Genomic DNA, 23,722 nt, shown 5'->3' on the forward strand with positions numbered 1-23,722 from the left:
CTGAGTGTTTCCCCAGAAGGTCTCGTGAGAATGGACAAGCCATAGATTAGTCAAGTTTCATCAAAGAAGATTTTATTATAACTTTGTTCAGCTCTCAGTGGCCATAGAGACTTAAGATAGATGACTGCACCAAAATAACAGGCTGGAGAGCTTTTTCCTTTTCTTTTCAGTTGTAAAACCAGTCATTATTTTCATTAAGCTGCAGACCGAGCCCACTGACACCTAAGTAAGGAAAGTGGAAATATGTGAAAGGTAACAGATGGCGGAGGCTTCGGTTATGAGGGTAACACGTGTGCAGCGAACTTGTTCCACAGCTTTAAAAGGTGTAAGGTGATAGCATGGGGGGTGGTCCAGAGAGGAGAAGTCCACTGGAGAGGCGGACACTAGAGTTTTGTTTGATTTCCCTTTCGGAGCTGAAGATGTCAAGACTTTCTTTCAAGTAAATGCTACCAGTGAAGGATACGAGTTATCTCTATTTAGCCATCAGAGTCTAATAAGCACGTACTGCGTGAAATACATTAATTAAAAATGCAATGTAATAGCAACTCAATATATGTGAAAAATTAAAAGATTTTATTCCTACTAAATACACTTACCATGTAATGTATAAGCTGGCCTGCATTTTTCAGCAGAGAAAACGTTCTTTGGCCCTGAAGTCTCTCTGGAAGAGACTCTGCTGTGGTCTCTTGCAGCCCAAGTCACCAGAATCTTCCTTCGGAGACTCTTCCCAGAGTGGGCACTCCATCAATGTGTCAATTGACGGAGCATCGAAGGACTAACAGGAGAGCTCCTTAACCCACATGCCTCCCGGGGAGGAGCGGTGACCGTGGCAGCTGAGCTGGACCTTTCGGTTGAGCTTTCGGCTCCGTCAGTTTCAAAGCAGGCGTTGACCTTGCGCAGTGGGGAGCTCACCCACATTGATGGGAGAACAGTGATTCCTGAGATGCGTGAGGACTCCGGGGACATTGGGCGTGTCTGGAGACGTTCTGTTTGTCACAGTGGGCGGGGGCTGCACTGGCATCTAGTGGGTAGAGGCTGGGGATGTCACACACCCTAAGGCACCCAGGACCACAGCAGAGACTTCACAGCCTGAAGTGTCAGCAGTGCTGAGGTTGGGAAACCCTGTCCTCGAAGAGAAGTTGTTCAGGTGCCACCAGGCCCTGTGAATTAACCCACAAAGCTCGGCAGGTATCAGAGGATGAAAGGCAGCTCTCAGTGTAACCAAGGACGTGAAAGCACACGAAGGTTTAACCAGGGAGACTAAAGCAAGAGAGGCAAGTGTTTTAGGTTGAACTGTATGGAAATTGCCAACATGAGACTGTTTCTCCAAAAAGGGGGGTGCAGTTTCCTACGGTTGAGCTGGTAAAGTTCCCCATTTATTTAGTTTTTCATTAATTAATTAATTTATATTTGGCTGTGTTGGGTCTTCGTTGCGGTGCACGGGCTTCTCATTGTGGTGGCTTCTCTTGTTGCAAGCATGGGCTCTAGGCATGCAGGCTTCAGTAGTTGTGGCACATGGGCTTCAGTAGTTGTGGCTCGCAGGCTGTAGAGCGCAGGCTCAGTAGTTGCGGCGCACGGGCTTAGCTGCTTCACGGCATGTGGGATCTTCCTGGACCAGGGCTCGAACCTGTGTCCCCTGCCTTGGCAGATGGATTCTTAACCACTGTGCCATCAGGGAAGCCCCCCCATTTATTTTTTACTTTGAAGAAGTACAACATGGAGTGAGCTGATTAATTCAGAGTCAACGAAAGATATCTGCAATGTGTTTTGCCCAGAGCCCAGTCTGAATGAGGGGTGGCGCTGCAGGCGTGGGTGGAGGGGCTGGGGGCTCGGTGGGGTCCTCTGCTCACCCACGCAGGCCACCCGGGAGCCGACAGGGAATAGGTGACCAGAGCACAGACTGCGTGGTGCAGAGTCAGCCCACAGGCACAGATGATCGCTTTCTCCAAATGTCTGGGGCCCCAGTTCAGTCAGGGCAGGTGGCCGATTTGGGGTTTGCAAGCGTCTCACACTCTGGGGAGTCTTTCCAAGGCCACCTGGCCTGGCCGCCACACGGGCAGCCTGAGGAGAGGGACGTCCACTGTGGAGCTTGAGCCCTGACCTTGCGTGTAGGTCCCTGTTTCCTTGCGTCGGTGACCACATGGGCTTTTCTAGCTTGAGCTTCTTGCCCTGTGAAGTGGGGTCCTTACGACTCTCTCAGGGGCCTTGGAAAAGTGAGCACGGTGAGGCCCTGGTGCTGGATGGCAGAAGGGGTTCCCTGTGGCTGGAATATCGCTTGTTGACCTAGAAGATCATCTTTTCCCATTTAGAATTTGACGAAGATTTTTAAGAAAATTCACATTTTTTCTTTAGGCAGAGAAGAAATCAGAGGTCGAGAAAGAGATGGTTTCTACCATTTCAAGTACTAAATGGTTACTTCCGGCGAGGGATGCTTTAACTCCCATTTGGAAGGGAGTGATTTTTGAATGTAAGAGATTTTAAATCATGACTGTGATTTATGATCCATCAAGGTTGGGTTTGGATACGAGGAAATAACATCAAGAAGAGCATTTTAAATGGCAAGTTTTGTTTCTTTGAGAAAGTGCTCTCCTTGTGGGGAATAATCTCTTTTTGTCTGTTGATTTCTTTTTAACACATAACAATAAGTGACAGATTGTTCCGCTATTAACGCTATTTACTGGAACACATTTCAGAGAGAACATTGTTTTCTAAAGAGACAATAAACAACAGTTTTCTTTCGTTCTTCCATGGAAAAATATCCTTTGGTAGGTATATGTGGGCTAGAGAAATATTAACACGAGAGACCCTTTTAGTAATAAGACATTAAAATAAAATACCTACCTTTTTTTTTTTTTTTTTCCTTCTCTTACTTGAGCCTTGGGTTGAGTGTGTGCAGTGTGGTGCTCCTGTCAAGACCCAGTGCCTTTGTGTCACCAATTTGCCTCCCCTCCTGGGTCCCCCTGGAGTACTGGCTGTTCCCAGAGGATCCCTGTGCTCTTGGTCTGGCCTCACTCTCAACTGTACATCACTGTTCCCTGCCTCTTAGAGGACATTGCTGGGAGGCAGGGGCCATGCTTTACTCTGCCTCAGACCCCTCACAGCGGCTGCCATGTACCTTCAAGCCCAGTGTGCACTTGAGAAATTTGTCAACTTACTGTTAGCTGTTTTTGTCTGGAATTATCAAAATGACTTGGCTTTCATTTCAGACTCTTTTTTTAATGAATAGATTTTTAATCCAGTCTACTTCAAGTCAATTTTCAATCAATCCTTCAAAAATTAATATTTTAATGAGATTATGATTCAAAATGCTGCTGTAATTTAATAATAGCCATGATGTATGGGGCTTTAGAATTTACAAAATGCTTTCTCTTTTTACATTAATTTTTAAATGTTAATCGGGTATTCCTGGAATTTGAAGCGATGAGTCCTGTGTCGACTCTTTAGAGGTCAGTTAATTATTCCGGGTGGCCTGATTCCCTCCCGTTCTGCTCTGCTGGGATTTGTGCCAAATGGTCTCCGTCGCAGGATGGACAGCCGGGCTGGGTCTCAGGGTCGCTGATACTGCTTCTTTGTCAGTGGTTCTGGCCTGAGGTTTCTTCACAATCGGGTTGACGGAGCTGGCTCGTCTGGTGATTTTTCTCTCAAATCTCAGCTATTCTTGGGAGCTCTATGTCCAGAAGGAGTAGCAGTTGTACTTCTGTTGCCCAAGCGGAAACCGAAAATGGTACCAATTTGGACAGCTCTTGTCCTCTGTCCAATGCTGGCGGGATGGTCTGTAGGCTCCCGGAATTGAATGACCACCGGGTAGTCCTCTTTTTTTTTTTTTTTTTAACAGAACACAAAAATGTTGAAAGCCTCATTTGTGCTCCTATGTGCATGTGGAATAATTTTACTTTTAAGGAAGCAAATTAAAGAAACATGCATTCTGTGTTATCATAGAATGAAAAGAATGAGTGATCATCACAATCCAAAGTTTTTTTATTTTCTGGTGTGAGAACACACCAGAAGACATGGAAGCTCCAACAGAAATAGTTTTTCGTCTTTAACTTGTTCCTGGCCATGGGCTGGGAGACAGCCAGCAGGTCTCAGCAGCACCAGGCGGGCCTGAGAACCAGGCTTCTCGACTCCAGCAGGTGAGGAGGGGGCGGGGGTAGATGCACTGGACGCTGGGCTTTAACAGCGTCAGAAGCCCTGGGTCTTGCAAGCAGAGTTGAAGCTACAGGTAAATGAACACAGAAGCCACACCTGTTGTAGGTTCTCTGCATTTTCAGGGAAAAATACAAATCTCGATTTCTTGTTGCAACCCTAGGCAATTTCTTGGTGTCTTTCCACAGAATATTTCCAACCACCCGCTCCCCACACCCGTGCCTGTGTACGCACACACACGCGCGCACACACGCACACACACGCACAGAGTTCGTTTCTAGCAGTTTCCTAGGAAGAATGCTTGGCAAAGTCTCCTTCTTATTCAGAAGGTCGTACTCTCTGACCCGGTTCCATCCTGTGATTGCACTTCCATGCCAGTCAGGGCTGCATGTCTGCTGTATACATTCCAGAAGCACATTTTTAAGCCACAGCAGCCGTTTGTTGATTTCACTTGAAAGTATAGCTTTAAAAGTATATGTGCGTTTTTCAACGATTCGTGGGCAAAGTGAATGAGTTGAAAGAGTAATCTGCACTGGAGAGCCCTCCACATGGTGCTGTGCTCCACGTGTGAGTCTCGCTGCTTACGGGTGTCCACTGGTGCCTCGTGGACCACAGGCTCACAGTTTCTCTTCCAGTAAAGACAGGGAGCGCACCTGGATTTGTGTCCAAACCTTGGGCACTTTCTGGCCTTGATCGACCTCCTACTCCATGTCTGTGAAATGGAAAGATCGAATGATGACCTTTTAGATCTTCTCTAAGTTTTTATAGTCCCAAAGGAACAAGGTAAACACACTGCCACCCAGATTCATTAGAGATGTGTTTTCCCTCCTGGATTTCTGTACTTTGTCCTAAGATAACAGGAGTGTGGGTTGGGTTCTAGCGGGTCCCAGCGTGAGGGTGAGGAACTATTCTGCTTGGCATCAGGGGGGATGTCGATTATACCTGCCCTGCGCCTTTGCCACGGCCTTGGGTGGTGCCTGAGTGTGTTAAGCCTATGGTTTCCTCCAAGAATTTCTTTTCAGTATCCTAAGAAGAATATATTTCTAGCTGATGTAGTCCTGAGACAGGATGAACAGTGAATCTGGGAACAGTATGGCTGCCCGACTCTTTGGTATCTACATGAATTAGACGTGTGCATGGTTCACTCAATGGGATAATTACTACCTTAATGATTCTGTAGGTACTCGCGTGATTAGGCGCCGTCTGTACGTTGCTAACCGTCTTGTTATTGATGATGCCGTGACTCCCTGCTTCTGCTTCTGCTGCAGAACATGGTCAGAGCTGTAGAGGATGGGGCGGAGGAGACAGTGGAGAGACCTGATTCAGTTTGGCCTCTTCTGAAACGAGCAGCCAGATGCCGCAGAGAAGGCAGAGTTTAGTATCCTCCAACCCCCTCCTGTACCCCACCCCCGTCCCCTGGTAAATTCTTGGGATGCACAGATGCCTTTCTACGCAGACTTGGCTGTCAGGGGCGGTGGATCCTCTTCCAGAGCATGGAGTCCATGTCCGGCGAGCTGAGCACGTGGTCTGTGCGCACGCGAGTCTAACGCAGCCTCCAGGCCGCCCCGCCCCCCCAAGCCCCCGCCACTTACCAGCAGCAGCTCCTTGAAGCCCTCACTTGCTTAAGTCTCGTCGCGAGGGGTTAATCACTGCTCTGGAGCATCTGCACCAGCCTCATTAGGCCGGCCTGTTGTGCAAACTGTCATGTTTCAGATTTGAAGCTTATCAGGGTCACGGCTAAGACAGTCCTTACAGAGGCAGGTCGAGGCATCTCCAGGGCCTGGGGCAGCGGGGGGCGGGTGGCAGCTGGCAAGTCACTTCTCTCTATGACCCTCTGACAGTGTCCCTCGTCTTATGGAATCATAAATGTGCCAGGATTTCCTGATGGGTTTGCCACCTCCCTGCCTGTCTCCCCTAGATCGTGGTGACAGCGCACAATTCTATGAATACGTTAAAAGCTACCAAGCTGTACACTTTAAAGCGTGAATTTTATTATAGGTAAATTACATCTAAAGCTTTTACAAATAACAAAAAGAAAAAGAAGCAGTTAAGACAACGCAGTAACATATCAACTCCAGTATCAGATAAAATTCATATAGTGTTTCTTAAAATCAGTTAACCAATCAGTCTCCCCCTTTTCCTGAAGCAGTCAAGCAGTCTTCATCAGCTTAAAGGCGAGCTGAGTTTTTCTTCACAGATGAGGGATTAATTGTAGAACAATCATAAAAAAATATTTGAGGCTCTCCTTTAGGGCTTGAGGGTTGCAGTGATTTTCTCTGCCATCTGCCCGCTTGTTCTGTCACTGATCCCATGCACAAGGTCAAAGCATCAGCTCCTGCGACCCTCAGAAGTTTGTTTTGTGTTTGTCACTCCCTCCTTTGCATGCTGCCATGTCTTCTCCGGAGCATTCCTCATGGTGAGAAGTGCGAGGTGATTTTGTTTCTCCAGCTGCAGAACCCAATTACTCTTTCCTGTCATATTTCTTCCGGCCTTGGTAACAAAGTTACACCCAGAGAAGTAACATTTGTCCAGCACGTATAAAAATCTCCGCCTTTTCTCCAAACGGATTACACCACACTTAGCCTTTTGAACAGAGAATGTATCGCAGGTACCACGTATGCCTTGGCCCAGACCTTGAAAGTAATTTTTACGCTTGTCCTGCTATGTTTTTATTTCCAGTGACTTTTCTGGAAGGGCAGTGCCTGTGACATGATCTGTTGTGCTTTTCTTAAGGGCCATAATCATAAAGCCTTTCTTTTTATCAACAAAAACCCCTCCCTGAACCAGTGTAGAGCCTGGACAGGCCAGGTCGCAGCTCATGCTGTGTAGAGGAGGTCTGTGCCGCTTCTGAAGGAGCAGAGACCCAGCAGCAGAAGAGAGAACACCAGGCCTTGGACTTGGAGGGCTCTTCAGATCTGTCCTTCCTGTAACTAAGACTTTTTTGTCACTCAGCATATCTGAGCCTCGCCAATAAGGTGATAACTGATACTTACAAATTTGTCTTCGAGGTCCTGCAGGATCACGTCTGCCTATTTAATTGTTAAAGAAAGCCTCAATTATATCCAGGGGTAGTGTTAAAAGTATCCCTCTGCCTTCACATCTTCTGCTAATTAGTAATTCCACTTGGGTGTGGAATGAACGGGATCTTTCTATTAACTAGATTAATGGGATAACCAGATCCGAACAGTCCCCATCTTCCCAAACAAAAGAACTTCCTGTAGAATATTCTAGATACAAGGTATCTTCTGAAAAATAGCAATGAAATCATTAATTGTTTAACATTTTCGTTTTCTTCAAAGTGAAAGGAGGAGTCCAGTGACTTTGCACACAGGGGTTCTATTTCTGAACAATTCCGTTTGGCCTCCTGGAAGGTCTGAGTGACTTTCGGTGGAATAACCGGATCTGTTTGCTCCGAGGAGAGGGCGCAAGTCCTCTGAGGAAGCAGGGAGACAGATGGCCAGCTATTGTGTTACCACCATCACCTGCTGGGCCGTGAGCAAATATTAAGTGAATAATATATATGTAATTGGTGTGAAAGTACAGTCGCAACATTTCTAATTCCGTCTGAAGGATGGCTACTTCTTGAACATTTGTATTTCATAGAATACTATATTGAAATGTTTCTGTTTACAGGGTTAATCCATTTTAAACCGCTTTAAAGTGAACATTTTCCCCCATTTTTGACACCACTGTGCAATATTTTGAATTGAAATGGCCCGTAATGGCCCTTTTTTATTTTCCATAACAACGTGAGCACTGAATTATAGCTGTGCAATTATGTAAACAATGGAAATGCTTCCAGAATGAATCCTTCCTTTTAAATTTTCATTTTGTGTAATTGTTGGAAGGTTTGGAGCCGTAATAAACAAAATTATTTTACACATTTATCGTTCTAAAGGTCAATTATAAGAGAACTAAAGAAACAACACTATACAAAATGAATAAACCAATTTCTGTTGCCATCGCCATATGTTTTTCTTATCACTTATGGTTTTTCCAGTTACTGTGTACATAGCATTCAATTAAAGCGATTCATTTACTAGGCTGAATGTGGTTTGTGTTTATAGAACTGTGCTTTGGAGGGGAGGAAACAACATGCCTCTATTTGAATTACCTGATTTTTTTGTAAGATCAGTGATAAGAGACAGATGTTCTCACCAGTTACTTTCTCATAAACCTGAATCTCTGGATAAGCTGCAAATTCACAGCTATCATCTTACAATCCCGTTTTCACACTCAGTGTGTAGCATGCGTGTGGACTTGTAACCAAAAATGAGAGGAAAATACTAGTTTGGTGGTCCGTTCCTCATATTACAGCATTTTGCGGATTGAATTTTATTTCCTCTGAACAAAAAGCGTGCGAAAGAGTTTCATGCTGGTCAATTTTCAAGAATAAGCTTAATTCCTATTTTAGAGTCCATCTTTTTATTGAGCTTATAGTTTTGCTTATTATTTTCAGTCTGTTTAGAACGTGGAAAAGAAACTAATTTTTGCTACCAGACTCACTTGACTGGGTACATTCTAGAACTCCTTAGAAGAATGGACTCTTGAATATCTAAAACAGAGCATTTTCCGGTTTTTATTTCATTATTTGCCCTATAAATTATATACACTATGGCTAACTGCTGTAACACTTTGCTAAGGATGTTATTGGAGAGAATTAGTTTTTAGGGTTTTTTAACTTCTGGGAGAATGTAATCTAAGAGGCTTTGGGGACCACCTTTGAAATGTTTTAAAAAGCTCTTTCTGAGTATCAGCAAAATAGTAGTTCACGGAATTCTACAAAGTAAATTCTAGAAAGTAAAAATCCTTCATAGTCCTTCCCTTTTATTTTTACTCTGTTTACTTCTGTGTGACCCTCTTCAGTTTACAAGGCATGTGTTCACATCTCTCCCGTTACCCACAAGTCCAGGGGGAATCAGTCCCTTCTGTGGAAGAGAAACGAGAAGCTCTAAGCTCGACGTGACCTGTCCACGGTCACATACACGAGGTCTTGACCCCAGGCCTGGGGCTCTTTTTACTCTGCCAGAGTCTGACTTGAGTACAGGGGCATTTTCCACCATGATCACAAAGGAGGGGGCACTGAATAGCCCTGAGTCGAACCCGGGGTGCCATGGCCCTGGCTCTGCCAGCCCTGTGACTCCCGGACAGGTGGCTGGAGCGGGCACAGAACTTCTCTCTCCACCCAGGATGCAAACCACGCTGTTAACAAGGAGAGCCTCCATCTGACGGGGATGTTCAGCAAAAACTCAGTAGCCTTGGTTTACCATAATTGTACTGATTTAAGGGTTATTTTCTACTTATGACAGGATACGAGTTTTCCAGAATACTCTTATTTACATGAAAAAAAAGTGAGTTACTTTGAAAAACAGACAAATCATGTTCACTTTGGACTTGAATAGGACAAAAAGCATGAGGGTTGTATGTGAATAGTTTGTGTTTGGGAAGCACCATCCTGTTCAGTCTCCCTGAAACCCCAGGGACCCAGGAGAAAGCTTCAGTCTCAAGATTTTCATTTTCGCAAGGATTCCGGCTGTCGCCGTGGTCTCAGTGTGTGGACAGGAAGGCTCCTACCAGAAGTACCGGCAGCCCTTCGTGGACGTCCCTCTGCTGGGAAGATGCAGCTGCTCTCCTTCGAGCACCACGGTTATTCCTAATTTCAAAATGTCACAAAGATTGTAATCTTTGGGTTGTTCCATTTCAGTGTGGATAAGCAAAAGAAGCAAGCATATGGCCCTAACTTGGCCGACTGGCCATACAGCCCCCTCTTTAACCCCCATATTAACCCCAGCCCAGAGCTGCTGTAACTGGCGGCCTCACTTCTCCTGGGGGCCGCCTTCCGTGGGTGGCGGGCAGGCTAGGCCAGCCATCTGTTATTTTGCCTTCTCTTTCCAACCTTCTCGCCCGTAGAAACAGGTTCCGTTCAAGAGACTGGCCGGGGTCCAGGGGGTGGGGAGCCTGTGACATTTCTGCTTCCTTCAGCATCAGTGGCAACTTAGTCATTTCTGGGAATGCCCCACTTCCAGCTCATTGCCTGGACGCATCCGAACCTTGTGAAGCGAAATGGATTTCATGTATAAATTCTGGCTTTAGCTTGTTAAAGGATTTAGTTCATAATTCCCTTAAACGTATTCCAGAAAACCCTTTTTTAAAATTAAACCTCTCAATTCCAGTGGTGCAAAATCTGTGATTTAAGTATGTGCTAAAGGTGTTAAAAACCCACACGGTTCGAGGCTCAGTTCCTCCTCTCAACAGATGGAATTAACACAAACCTAACAAAGTTAACATCATGGTTGTTTGCATTATTAATCTTCCCACGCACGGCATTCTACTACCTTGCGAGCCAGGTTTGCACGAATCCTTTCGTGGCAGCAGATGTCAACAGAAGCGTGCTTCCATCTGCTGCCCGAGACCTTGATGCCTGATACCCCGAGACGAGGCCCAGCACAGAGCGTACCTCTGTGAGTAATTACAGGTGTGTGGTGAGGAGTCCAGGGCATTAATCAGAGGCTTCATTATGAAAAAGGTGGATCTTTTGTTCTGCGCTCAGAGCGGGAGTTGACCACACACTTTCTAAACTGCAATGTCCATCTGCTCAGCCCCTAGAATGTTTGCCTTGGCTGATGTGGACACTGAAATGTATCAAAGGACGTGATTACAGCAGGTTTAAACATTAACCCGGGGGAAGCGTGGTTCGGGTTTTTCTTTCCTTTCCTCCTTCCTTCCTCCCTTTTATCTGTCTATTTATCTGTTTGTCTCTCTGTTTATTTTTGGTATAGGAAAAAGTCTGCTGAAATGCTAAAACCTTAAGTTAGTACTTGCTAAATAATTTACCATATAAGAGCTCTAATAAAGCACTGCGCCGTCATTTTAAGGACACACACAGCATGATTTGTAGACACTAAATGAGCCTGCTATGTGAGGAAGAAGTCTTAGAAAAAATGTTTTGTGAACACCTAAAGGTTCTCTTTTAAGATTACATGTTGTTCAATAAGGTTATTTTTATGAAAAAGGACTTAATGTGTTAGAATCGAGCACACTGCTATCCCTTGCTCTAATTTAATCAAGTTAAATCAGGATTATTTTAAAGGATTTTCAAATAGCTACACTGAAATTTGAGAAAACAAACCAGAGGTTTTGGGGGGCTTTTTGTTGTTGTTGTTTTGGTATTTTGCTTCTTGTATTTTGAGACTAACTCTAGGTTATATAACTACAAGTCCCATAACTACAGCACTTCAGTGAATTTGATGAATGCACTTGGCCTAGAACTGCATAAAAGCAGTTTGTGGTTTTCTTACTAATCCCCTTTGCACACACTCGCACAGATGGCTTCAGAGACGCGGCCTGGCCGTGGATGGCACGAACGCCGTCCAGGAGAAGAGCCCTGGTCTGCCACGGGCTGGAATGAGGCAACGCCTCAGAACAGAGCTGGCGGGCAGGGGCCAGCCGGCCACCCACCAGTGAGAGGCCCTTCCAGACCCAGGGACACCAGGTGTCTGCGGGCAGATGGTCCACACGCAGCACTGGGCACACGTGCCTTGCCACCCACTTCTACCCGGAGCCCCACCGACCACCTGACCTTGACGTGTGACCCATCCCAGCGGGACCCACACTCCCATTGTTTCACACAGGAGTCGCCCGAAGAATGCAAGTTTCCATCTCTGCCTACTTCAGGAGTTTGTAATAGAACAGTGTGCTTTGACTTTTGAAAATTGAAGAAGATGAGAAGTGATAGCTGCTTGCAGGTTTAATTTATTTATCTACCTCAACACTCCTGTAGCTTGTCCGAGGAGCCCACCTCTACATGGAAGATGGAAGAGTGTCTAGTCCCAATGCCACAATTCAGGTCTTGGACAAGTCACCCTACAGTTTAAGGTCTCCATCCTCTTACGTGTAAAATGAGTACACAATAGCCCCTGGACTAACTCATCTCCTGGAACCCTTTTCACTGAAAAAGTTCCGTGGTCTGTTTTCTTTCAGATAATCTCACAGTAGTCATATGTACAGACGAACTGATGACTTTGGAATTTTGGTCTGGAAACTTACAGTTGTGTTTTCTTTTCTCCCCTTCTAGGATATCTTAAATACCATTGTAAGGCACTGCCCACCCCGCTTTTTCTCCCTGGGTTTGCCCGGCTTCTCCATGCTGGTGGGGGACTTCATCACGGCCGCTGCCAGGGTCCTCAGTGCAGACACGCTGGCGGTGAGTGTGACAATGCTCAGCATCCCAGCTCCCAGGAGGCTTCACAGCGGCTAACAAGGTTCAGAGTTCTCCACTCCTAACAGGTGTTGACTCATTAGTGCAACGTGAAACCGGGCTCTCGGGTAGATGCCCTGGCAGCTGATGTGTGAAATTGTAGGATAAGATGACACACTGGTAGTGGAAAGGCGTTTCATCAAAAGGCCAGAGTGTGAGAAATCATGTCCTCACTACTATTGCAGCACATTTACACAGTCAGAGGCAGGACTGGTCTCCTAGAATCTTGTTAGCATTTTTCAGTAAATGGTGGCACAGACACTAATGTCTGTGGTCAAGAGAGATTTTTTTTTTTTTTTTGCGGTACGCGGGCCTCTCACCATTGTGGCCTCTCCCGTTGTGGAGCACAGGCTCCGGACGCGCAGGCTCAGCGGCCATGGTTTGCGGGTGCAGCCGCTCCGCGGCATGTGGGATCTTCCCGTACCGGGGCACGAACCCGTATCCCCTGCATCGGCAGGCGGACTCTCAACCACTGCGCCACCAGGGAAGCCCAAGAGAGAATTTTAAGTGTACATCATCAATAAGGTTTTTTTTCTATTATTAAGTCTTAGTTATAAGTCTAATAGAAAATATTTTCTTAAAATGTTAGAACACTAAAATTTTTAACCAGAAAATTAATATATATCGTTGTATTCATATGCCATAAAACTCTGGCACAATTCTTGTACTAAGAAATGAGAAGCAAGTGGGCTAAGCGAGCGCTAAGGGCTACGAAAAGAATTGATTTGTAGTCTCCACCTTTACCTCCACTATTAGGGCGATGTATTAACGCCTTTGAGAGGACACTCTCACCCATTTCAATTTAAAGGCCTCTCACAGTTGTGCTCTGTACAGCTGTTACCTGTTCAGAGCCAGTTTTCCCTTCTTTAAATGGTGTAAATAAAACTAGCTTTACTGTTTGCCAGGCACTTCTATTGAAATCAGTGTGAGTATCTAGCTACCTAAATTCTGTTTGACACGTTGTTACTTTCTTATTCTACTTATTTCTTCACTGCAGGGCAAATTCAAACTCCAACCCTGGGTTTTGAATTAAATTGTTTTTTTAATGCTTTGTATAGCTGGTATTTCATGCGCTTTTTCTTCTAGGGGTAAATTAAAAAGCGAAGGGGAGGGAAGAGAGACAGGAGCAAAAGGGATGGATGAGTGAAAAGAAGGAAGAAAGAAGGAAAATGTTGAATTTGTTCAACTGTTTTTCTTTTTTGTAAAGACTATGACAACTTTTCATACTTATTTCTGAAAAACTTTTTGTAGGATAATCATTCTCAAGGAACCTTCTAATTTACCTTTAACCATTCAAATCAACATTGAAAAAACTTTGGGAAAAAAATGGAAAAACTTTGGAAAAAACATTGAAAAAACAGGATATAGGAAGGAAAATACTTTATTGAAATTTTCCTTACTTGCTCTGAGAGTTTCCTGTGAAAATGCTGGCGCCCTTTCTAGTGATAATATCATGCACGGTGGTCATTCTCTGTGAAAATTTATCTTTCGACTAGATGAGCTATGAAAGTGGCCTTCCAAAACATTTGTTTAAAGAGAGAGAGAGAGAGAAAATATGAGAATGTGAGTGTAAGATTTATATTACATAAAGGAACAATAACTCTGAATTACTTTGAATCACTCTCTGAGTTTAAACTTGAGGTTTAAAATTGTAGGAGAACTAGTGAGAGGTGTTCGGATAGGGACACACCTGCTCAGTCAGAATTTTCCGTTAATGACAAGCCTGGAGGACTCCTGGTACGTAGATCTGCCTGCTGAGGCCACGAGGGAAAGAGAAACGCGTGCACAAGTACCCAGGAGGTGGGGGAAGATCGTGCTCAGCAAATATTGTTATCACAGCTCCAAACTAGAGACGATCCGAAAGTCCACCAGCGGCAGAGTGGATGCATCCTGATGTGCACACAGCGAGGGATATTACATGTAATTCTCTCCCCATTCTCCATCCTGCAGCCCTGCCCAGCCAGGCCCAGGGTCCTTCCCAGCATTGTGGGTACTAGTCATCCATCCTGGGGCAACAGACTCACAGGCCTCACTCTTCTGTGTGTAAATTGGGGCTCACCACAGGCTCAGTACCCAGGCAAAAAAATTATCTAGATTTACTCCGTTCTTTGAATAAAGCTGCGTGACAGCTCTTTATTTTATGTAGGAGCTATTGTTTTGTATCCAGTGGTTACAGAGTCACACACGACTCAGGGGAAAAAATCAGCCTCAGCGAGGTTCAAACCAAGACTATATGGTGGGTCAAGGGAACCGTTAGTGAAGGCCGAAAGAACAAGTCTGTGGGAGAAACACTGACTGCGGACGTACTATATGCCAGGACCTGGCCTGCGTAAATGTGACAGGGAACCCATCCTCCGGGAATCGGACAGGTAAACTAAGCGTTAATATTTGCACATAAGTTTCTAGCAGCCACAATAGAAGCACCTCCAGAACCCAGAGGGGTGCCAGTGTGGGACCAGTTAATTCTGCGTGATGAGAGCTGGAAGGGAAGGCATCTGTTAGAAAAGCCTTCATGGAAGAAGCAAAGCTGACGCGGAGACCTGCAGGGTGGGCCCTGTCCATCCGTGAATGAGAGCCACAGCCACCACCTTGTCCCCAGGTGGTGTTTACTGGGCATCCTCGGGGGAGAGAAGTGACGAAGACTGTCTGCCCCCTGTCTTCGTGGGGAATGTAAACATCAAATGAATACATAACGCGTCGTCAGGAAGTGATGAATACCAAGGGAAAACCCAAAGCAGGGATGCTGGAGGACACAGAGGTGGAATGACACAATGTCTTGAATTTGCTTTAAAACTGAAAGTGGAAAACTTTTAAACAAATTTTAAATATTGAAATGAAAAAAACGAAAAGGAGATAAATGAGGCAAGAGTGGTAACATCTTGAGTCTAGGCATTGGGTGCATGGATATAACATTCTGTCTACTTTTACATTTAGAGATTTTCTTAACAGGAAAATAGAGGAAGGTACAGGTAGCAGGTAAGGGGGCAGTGATGGAGGCTGGGTGGTGTCACACAGAACCATAGCACCCTGTGGCGAGGGGGCGCTTGTCAGGGGAGATGGCTTCTGGACCCCGAGTGGAGATGGCAAACAGGTAGTCGGATCTACAGATCTGGACTCAGGAAGGAAGCCAGGGCTACCGAGAGGTGCTGAGGGGTCGGCGACACGTAGGAGGCATTTAAACCCTCGGGTCTGGACATCCCGGATGAGTTGAGTGTAGATCTCGGAGGGAAGAGGGCCGAGAATCGCACTCAGCACCCTGGAGTCTATATCCTGAGGAGGCGAGGGGTCCCAGCAAGGAGACTGTCAGGTCCCCTGGGGAACCAAGAAAGGTGTCCAAGCGATGGAAGGGCTCCCAGGTGCACGGGAGCTGTCAGCTGCATCCCCTGCCGTGCGGGGTCGGGTGAGACCAGGCCTGGACGGGAACTGGTGGGTCTTGTGTTGTGGGGGTCATGTAACGAGAAGCTGTGTGCTCACTGACCAACTTTGAAAAACCTGAACATTTTGGTGTTAGTAGTTTCAAATCTTTGTATTTAAAAAATGAAGTAAAACAGGAAACAGTAAACTTCACCCCTGATGCCGTTGCCCCAGCAGGGCTGCCTCAAAATCATGAAAAAGTAAAACACATTGTTGCTTATCTAACGTTTATAACCAGAAGGAAAATGTGTGTCTCACTTCCCTTTGCCGTGTGCAGGCCCCTCGTTTGGAAGCCCTCACCATTCTCGGGTCTCTGGTCTGCTTTCCCAACACCTACCGCGAGATCCCTCTGTGGCAGCCGGTGCCCGAAGTTACTGAAGTCACCAGGGGAACGGAAGATGTCAAGGTACGTGATGCAATGACCGAATCTCAGGTTAGCATCTTCTATAAATTTATTTATTTAGTTAGTTATTTTTTATTTTTGACTGTGTTGGGTCTTCGCTGCTGTGCACAGGCTTCCTCTAGTTGAGGTGAGCGGGGGCTACTCTTCGTTGTGGTACGCGGGCTTCTCATTGCAGTGGCTTCTCTTGTTGCAGAGCATGGGCTCTAGGCGCGCAGGCTTCAGTAGCTGCTCCGCGGCATGTGGGATCTTCCCGGGCCAGGGATCGAACCCATGTCCTCCTGCATTGGCAGGCGGATTCTTAACCACTGCGCCACCAGGGAAGCCCTGGTTAGCATCTTCTAACTCGAGCTGTGTGGTTCTCTCTTCCATTATTATGCATTGAGCTGTTATCCCTGAAAGTTTGGCTATATCGTTTAGATGTATCAGTTGTTTTTTTAGAAGGCTGGTTTTGGGGGGATTAAATGCACTAGATGGAGAGCGATGGTTAGGTTCCTCGGGTGTTTTTTATTAGATCTGTTTATCATGCCTACGGATCATGATTATGTAATGAATCATTCTTTGTAATAATTTTATTAGTGTAACTATGCTGCATTAGTGCATCAAATGAATTTATAAGAAATAATTGAAATAAGCAAAACATTCAAGCCCATTGTTGGCCTGATTAAATACTACTACTATTTGAGGTTCTAAATTAATCCTTGGAGAATAAAATTAAACAGTCTCTCCTCAGCTGACTTTGGGGCAAAGGAAAATGCTTTTCAAATCAGTTTATCTATCTATAGTACACAAGTACAGCGTGTAATTCAGTGTACGATGTATAATCCAGTTGAAGTAAAAGAAAACCGAGATTTTTCCTATGACGAAGAGTCATTTGCTCTGCTTGGTTTTTATTGTATACACAGAAAAGCTCTTCCCTAGGCAGGCTCAAAGCCCTGCGAGCCCCCGGCTGAGACCACCATGCTGCTCCCCTGAGCCCCTTGTGTCCTTCCCCCAGTCCTTCAGTGGCCCCTCACTGCCTAGAATGAGGACAGAACATGTGGGAAATCAACTACTAAACAAGGCTTTTATTTTACGTCATTTTGTGTTTTTAGCACTACCTCATAAGTATTTTACTGAAGAATGCCACAGAGGAACCAAATGAGAGTGCAAGGTAAATGCTAAATAAAAGGTAAACTAGTTTAGAATTTTAAGATACACATTCATGTGTCATCAGTTAATATTAAAAATGCTTATTCTTTCACATTACTCTTACACTAAAAAGTACAGTAAGAACTATGTGGGGAAAATGCTTTATTAATTTTTTCAAAGGTGCCATTATTAAGTGAAAAGCACAAGGTGTAGATGATTGTGTGTAGCACATGCTACCTTTTGTGTAAGAAAAAGCAAAATTGTGAATACGTAGGTGTATTCCCTGATATTTTTAACAAGGAAGAAAATGGAAGGATAAACCGAAATGTATAAAAATGATGTACTTACAGGATAGTGATTCTCAATCGGCAGTGATTTTGTATCCCAGGAAGCATTCAGCAATGTCTGGAAACATTTTGGTTGCTTCCACCAGGCATCTGAGGTTGCTGGCAGTCTGTGGCCAAGATAGGAGGTTTTCTGGGGCACGTACAGAGTGAAAAGTTCCTATCTGTTCTCCCCAGGTGAGGCCCGGAGCTGGGAGCACTGGTGGCGGGCACAGCAGTTTCTGATCCTCAACCTCCAAGCTTGTAAGGTCACCAGAAGCCCAGCTCCGCCTCTTGCTCGTGTCCTGCTCCCTCCGGGCCGGTTCCAAGCGAGCAGCGGGCACTTGCACTGTCTTGTTAGCTCTCCGATCATTTTCAAGGGTTTTTTCTTTTGTATTTTGTCTAACTTCTTCACTTACCTTCAGTGGACGGTTCAGTCACAATTTTGTAGTCTGCCATTACCAGAAGCTGTAAATTCATGATCAATTTGATAATATTAAATAACCTTGCATTTGGGGATAAACACAACTTGGTTTACACGGCACTGGATCTGATTTGACTAACATTTTGTTCAGGAAAGTTGCATTTATATTCATGGCCTTTAATTTTCTCTCCCCATCCTGTCCTTGTCAGGCTTGATTACAAGGTTATATAGTCTCACAAAATGAGCGAAGTGCTGTTTCATTCTGTTCAGTCAGCAAGAGTTTTTGTAAAATTGGACTTGATAGTCTTGTGTATTTATTTAATAGACCTTGATAGTAAAACTATCAAGGTATTTTCTTTATAAGAAGGTTCACCACGGACTCATTTTCTTCAATGATTTTAAGGAAAAGGTTTTTTTTGACAGTTTAGATGAACTAAAATTTTCTAAAAACTTGTCCATTCCAAGTTTTGAAACATTGTGGCATCCACGGTGTTTCCATTATCCCTTTGCTATCTTTTATCTCTTTCGCTTCTATAGCTATAAGCACTTTTTAATCTCTGACACTTTTTGTGTGTCCTCTGATTTTTCTCACTAGTCTTACCAAATATCTGTCAATTTTATTGGTCTTTTCAAAGAAGAGACTTTTGTCTTTGTTCAACCTCTCTATTCTATATTTTAATTTCCTACTCTCTGCTCTTTTTTTAATGCTCGTTCTACTTTCTTTACATTCTATAATTCTTTTTCTCACTTTTGAAGTTGTATACTTAGTATATTAATTCTCAGCCTTTCTTTTATGCAAATATGAACAGTTAAGTCCATATGTTTATTTCTAGGTGCTACTTTGTCTGAGTTCTTTAAGTTTTGATATGTAATATTTTTGCATTACAAAGTTTTTCCAGTTTCCATTGTGATTCCTTCATTGAGTCATGATTTATTGAGCAATATATTTCTTAATCTCCAAAAATATGGTTACTTCTCTTTATCTTTATGCTGCTGATGTCTTAGTTAATTGCATTGTGGATCAAAAATGTTGTTGGTCTTTGGAATTGTTGAGATTTGCTTTATGGTCCAATATGTAGTCAGTTTTTGCAAATGTCCCACATATGCTTGAAAGAATGTATATACTATTCTTCAGTTGTTGGGTGTAGTGTTCTAGATGTGTCCATTAGATTAATTTTTTAAATCATGTGTTTCAAATATTACATATTCTTTCTATTTTTTTCATCATCTAGATCATTTACTGAGAAAGATATGTTAAAAATCTCCCAATTTTATGGTGCATTTATATATTTCTCTTCGTATTTCTGTCAGTCTTTGTTTTATATATTTTGAAGCTATGTTATTAGCTGCACAGAAGTGTAAAATTATCCTATCTCTATAGTTAATCAAATCTTTTATATTTATGTAGTGACCCCTTTACCTTTAAGGGTGATTTTTTTATCTTAAAGACCAGTTGTCTGATATTGATTCAGCTATATTTTAAAATAATATTTTCTTTTAAATTTAAACTTTCTGTATTCTTCTCTTTTAAATGTCTTTGCAAAAGCTATACATACTTGATTTTATGTGTTTATCCTGTCTGATCTTTAGCTTTTAACTGAAGCTTTAGTTCATTTGCATTTACTGTAGTTACTGATGTATTTGGATGTAACTCTTTCATCTTATTTTATATTTTGCTATTTGTCTTTTTCAATATTTCTTTCATTTTCTCCTGTTTTTTTACCTTCATTTCTTTTCACTCACCTTTTCTTCCTTCCTTCCTTCCTTTTTCTGGGAGTGATTGTGTTTTTTTCACACTCCATTTACTACCTCTTTTTTTAGAAGTCATAGACTTTCAGTTCTTTTAGAGGCTGCCTTAGAAATTTTAATATGCATACTTATCTTGCTAGTTCTTAGTCTGTCTTTATCCTCCTCCTGAACGATGCCAGTTCCTTAGAATGTAATATTCTGCTTTTGCTCCTCTGTCACTGTAGCTGTTCCTCTCCTGTCTGCCTTCTCTACCTACCTCTGGGGGTTAGAGTGGCTCGGGGTTTAGGGCTGGCTGTCTTTCCCTCTGCATGGCGTTCCCAGGTGCTCTTATTCATTTCACCAGACTTTTTTAACACCATCTGCTTGCTGATGATACTGAATTTATTTTCCTGGCCCCTTCTGTCAACCCCTTAAGTATTCAGGCTTTTATATTAAACTGCCTACTTGATATCTCAACCTGGGTGTCTTAACACATGTAAACTTAGCACAACCATAACTGAAGCCTTGAGCCTAACTGTCCTCAGACATCATCTCAGTACTTGTCACCATCACCTGCCCAGACTGTCTATTCAGAAACTTGGGAAAATCCTTGATTTCTCCTTTACCCGCACCTGCTCCATTCAGACCTTCAACGAGTCTTGGCAGTATCTTTCTTCCCTCTTTTCCTTTAGTGTAGAAAGCCAAATTCCTGTGGAGTTAAAAGTGGAATAGAAATATGTATAATACGGTCAGTCTTTCTTAGTTGTGTGTAAAAGGAGTTAGGCAGTTAGGCAGGAGTTAGGAGTTAGGAGTTAAGGTCATATGAGTGTAGATAAGCAAGCAGACTGAAATATGATCAAGATTCAAATAAATGGAGGAGAACTGAGAGAGAATATAGTTATAATTGTGAGTGATAGTAATTCAGAAAAATGAAGAAAAAGCAAGAGGTTTTTGTTGTATACATTGGAGTGGTATGAGATGGCATAGTAGCAAACAGTATTAAGAGAGTGTATTGGAATACAGACTGAGAGTAAGGTAATACTGCCAGTAGCTTAAAAAAGAGTCTTGATAGATAAAACTCATTCACAATCACAAAGGACATCCTGGGGATATAGAGAACATGAGGAGTCACTGGGAGTGTAAGAATAAGAAGATGCTAAATGAGGGTGTTAAATGATGAATTTCAAAGAGAGAAAATAGCAGGAAGAGCTGTTATAAGCGAGTGTGGCTTAAAACTCAAGGCAGGTGAGAGTAGCTTAGGTTATAAAACCATTTTATAGGTCACAGTATTCTCCATAGTACAAGGCTAATAGTTACAGAGAAATGCAGGTGTTCCTAGAAACGAGAGCTCTTAACAAATTACACTTAACAAATAGGTTAATGGGTCGTAAAAAAAAGAAAAAAAAGAATATACACACATATATATACACACATGCACTCAAAGGAAGAGCAGCTCTTAAAATGGTAACAGTATGATTTGGGGCATAATTCCAAGTGGTATAGTTTTCGTGGGTCAAACAATCAGTCTGAGTTCGGCTGAGGGAAGATAAAGAGGCTTTGGGAAAGAATATAGAGTTCTTGGGAATAACTATAGACTAAGATGCAAAGGGCAATTTCTAGGAATTGGGCAAGAGAAGAGAGACGTGTAGACAATTCTAGACAGTCAGGAAGGTGTGGAGCTCTGTCTAATGCCGGCGCCGGAGAAACAAGAAAGGCCCGGCACACACCTTGTAACTGAGGTAAAAGCACAGCTGTTACCGAGGGAGTTTTGGTAGAAGGTGACTTGGTCGCCAAAGGGGTTTTAATTAATTGTTTCGGAAGCACTTAGTCCATTCTGATCGAAAGAGGCGAGAATCCAGTGAAGTATGGTGGTTTTAAAACCTCAAAATAGCTTGATTTTAATTGCTGAATTATACTGATGGCCTTTAAGGGACGTTCAGTGTGGAGGGATGGGCAGTGTGTCCGGTTTGATTGGCCCTGGATGTGACCTCCTGCTACAGAGAACAGCATATTACATATAACAGCAAGCATCTGGTTCCAAGTAGTGGTTTGAAGCCCCTTTTTGTTCAGAAAGTGAGCAGGTTGGGGGGCAAGCATTTAAATTTCATATACATGCATTCAGGAAACATTCAGAAGAATGTGACTTTTTGATCATTGCAAAAGATAGTAGAGTGTATCAATTCCAAAGAGAATTACTATCCAATCTTGACTTATAATTGAGGAAGGTAATTTTTAAAGGAGTATGCAACTTAAAGAATATTTTGTCTTAACACATTTTTTAAAAGAAGTAACAGTGAAACTTATTTTGAAAGTTGTACTCAGGTATTCTTTACGATAAAATATAGGATTTGTCCTCTGTTTTTGGTAAGTGTTGTGTATTTTATTGTAAGGAAAACAATTACAAACTCAATTTCCAACAATCTTCTAAGATTCATGTTTTTGATTCTTCCTCAAAAATATCCTGAAGCAAGAAATTGTAATAAAAAAATTAGTTTCAGCAAAAATAAGTGATACATGTGCTGTGACAATTAACAGAAAATATACCATTTATTTCATTAAATATTTAATTACTAACCATTATGAATATTTCTATTTGTCCTGAAAACTGGTCTGTTGAGGGTACCTTATCTTTTTTCTCAAGAAGACATTTTGTTAATGTGTCTGTAACTTTTGTACTTTGTAAACAAGGCTTAAAATATTTTGTCTTTTGAAAATACCAAGAAAATGAATCTCTTCGTGAGAGTTTTCCTCCTTGTCTCCTTCTTTTTCAAAAGGTGCATTGCCATTTGCTCCCTTGGGGTCTGGATCTGTGAAGAGCTTGCACAGGGCACAAACCATCCTCAGCTGAGAGAGGCCGTCAACGTGATAGGCGTCACTTTGAAGGTATTGCCAGTTCGTCATGTGTATTTGACATTAAGCTGTTTGCCAGGTATTCAACCCGTTTTAGTTTGAATTAGCCCCATTTCTATTTCCCCCTACATTACAGAGAAGTTTTGATTCAGAAATCTTTTCTCTCACACCCACGTTGAACGTTCTGTGAGGGGTCCTGGCAAAGCCGCCGATGGCTGCTTACCCACTGGTGGCTGCAGCCTGGCTGTCCATAGCCTGAGCTTCGTGGACCGGCCCAGTGGGTTCCTCTGGTGGCTGGGCAGCTCCTGGGGCAAGCAGGATGCCTGTCACCTGTGGGTTGGAGTGACAAGAAAGTGGGGTTTCATGCCCTGGCCTCCTCGGCGGGACCAGGAGAGACCGGACAGCTCCTGGGCAACAGCCTGAGTGTTTCACGTCAGTGGGGCCTTGGGCACTTTGAGGATGTCTCTCTTCCTTGGCTTTGTTAGTAAGAAGAGCTGCCATGTGCTGCGTGCTCACCTCATGCTGGGCCAGATTTTTCTTAGTATTTCTGTAAATTTTCAAAAAGTTCTTTAATTTTTCTATAATTATGAGGAGAAACATTAAGGCAGCAGGAGAGAATGTACCTGCCATGTCGAGCCCTGTCAGGGGCGTCCCAGCGCAGTGCACGGACTGAGCCATGGAATCCCGCCAGCCCTGTGGACACTGCTGCTTCCCCCATTTTAGAAATAAAAGAGAAGGCGACTAAGGGGAAGGCCAGGGAACCTGCTCCAGCTTGAATTGCTGAGAAATCAGAGGGCCAGGATCAGTCAGATTGGCCTCCCTTTAAACATTGTAAATAACAGAGGAGAACTCCTGGACAGAAGTCCTGGGCCCTGGGGCAGCTCCCTCACCTTTCAGTGCCTGTGTCGCCGTGCTGGTTGGAAGGGGGAGCACATCTATATAAGAGAACCGAGGGCCAGAGAGGAAAGAGCAGCCTCAAGGAACACGGGGATGGTGAGCAGCCATTCTGGGAAGAGGGCCTTAGGGGGCTTGGGGCTCTACCAGGTGGA

At 43.7% G+C, this 23,722-nt stretch overlaps 1 protein-coding gene across 6 annotated transcripts in view; it reads left to right on the plus strand.

The window, feature by feature from the left end:
* RALGAPA2 (Ral GTPase activating protein catalytic alpha subunit 2) overlaps positions 1-23,722 on the plus strand; it is a 283,235-nt gene that overhangs the window by 138,694 nt on the left and 120,819 nt on the right. For all 6 annotated transcript variants that reach the window (XM_029222062.1, XM_029222063.1, XM_029222066.1 and 3 more), the window contains 4 exons: positions 12,221-12,349; positions 16,095-16,223; positions 17,312-17,370; positions 22,598-22,706. In XM_029222062.1, coding sequence (XP_029077895.1) covers positions 12,221-12,349; positions 16,095-16,223; positions 17,312-17,370; positions 22,598-22,706 — 426 coding nt within the window. The remainder of the gene's footprint in view (positions 1-12,220; positions 12,350-16,094; positions 16,224-17,311; positions 17,371-22,597; positions 22,707-23,722) is intronic.

The sequence above is a fragment of the Monodon monoceros genome, unplaced genomic scaffold, assembly GCF_005190385.1.
Source record: "Monodon monoceros isolate NGI ecotype Baffin Bay Population unplaced genomic scaffold, NGI_Narwhal_1 Super_Scaffold_13, whole genome shotgun sequence".
Classification (NCBI taxonomy): domain Eukaryota; kingdom Metazoa; phylum Chordata; class Mammalia; order Artiodactyla; family Monodontidae; genus Monodon; species Monodon monoceros.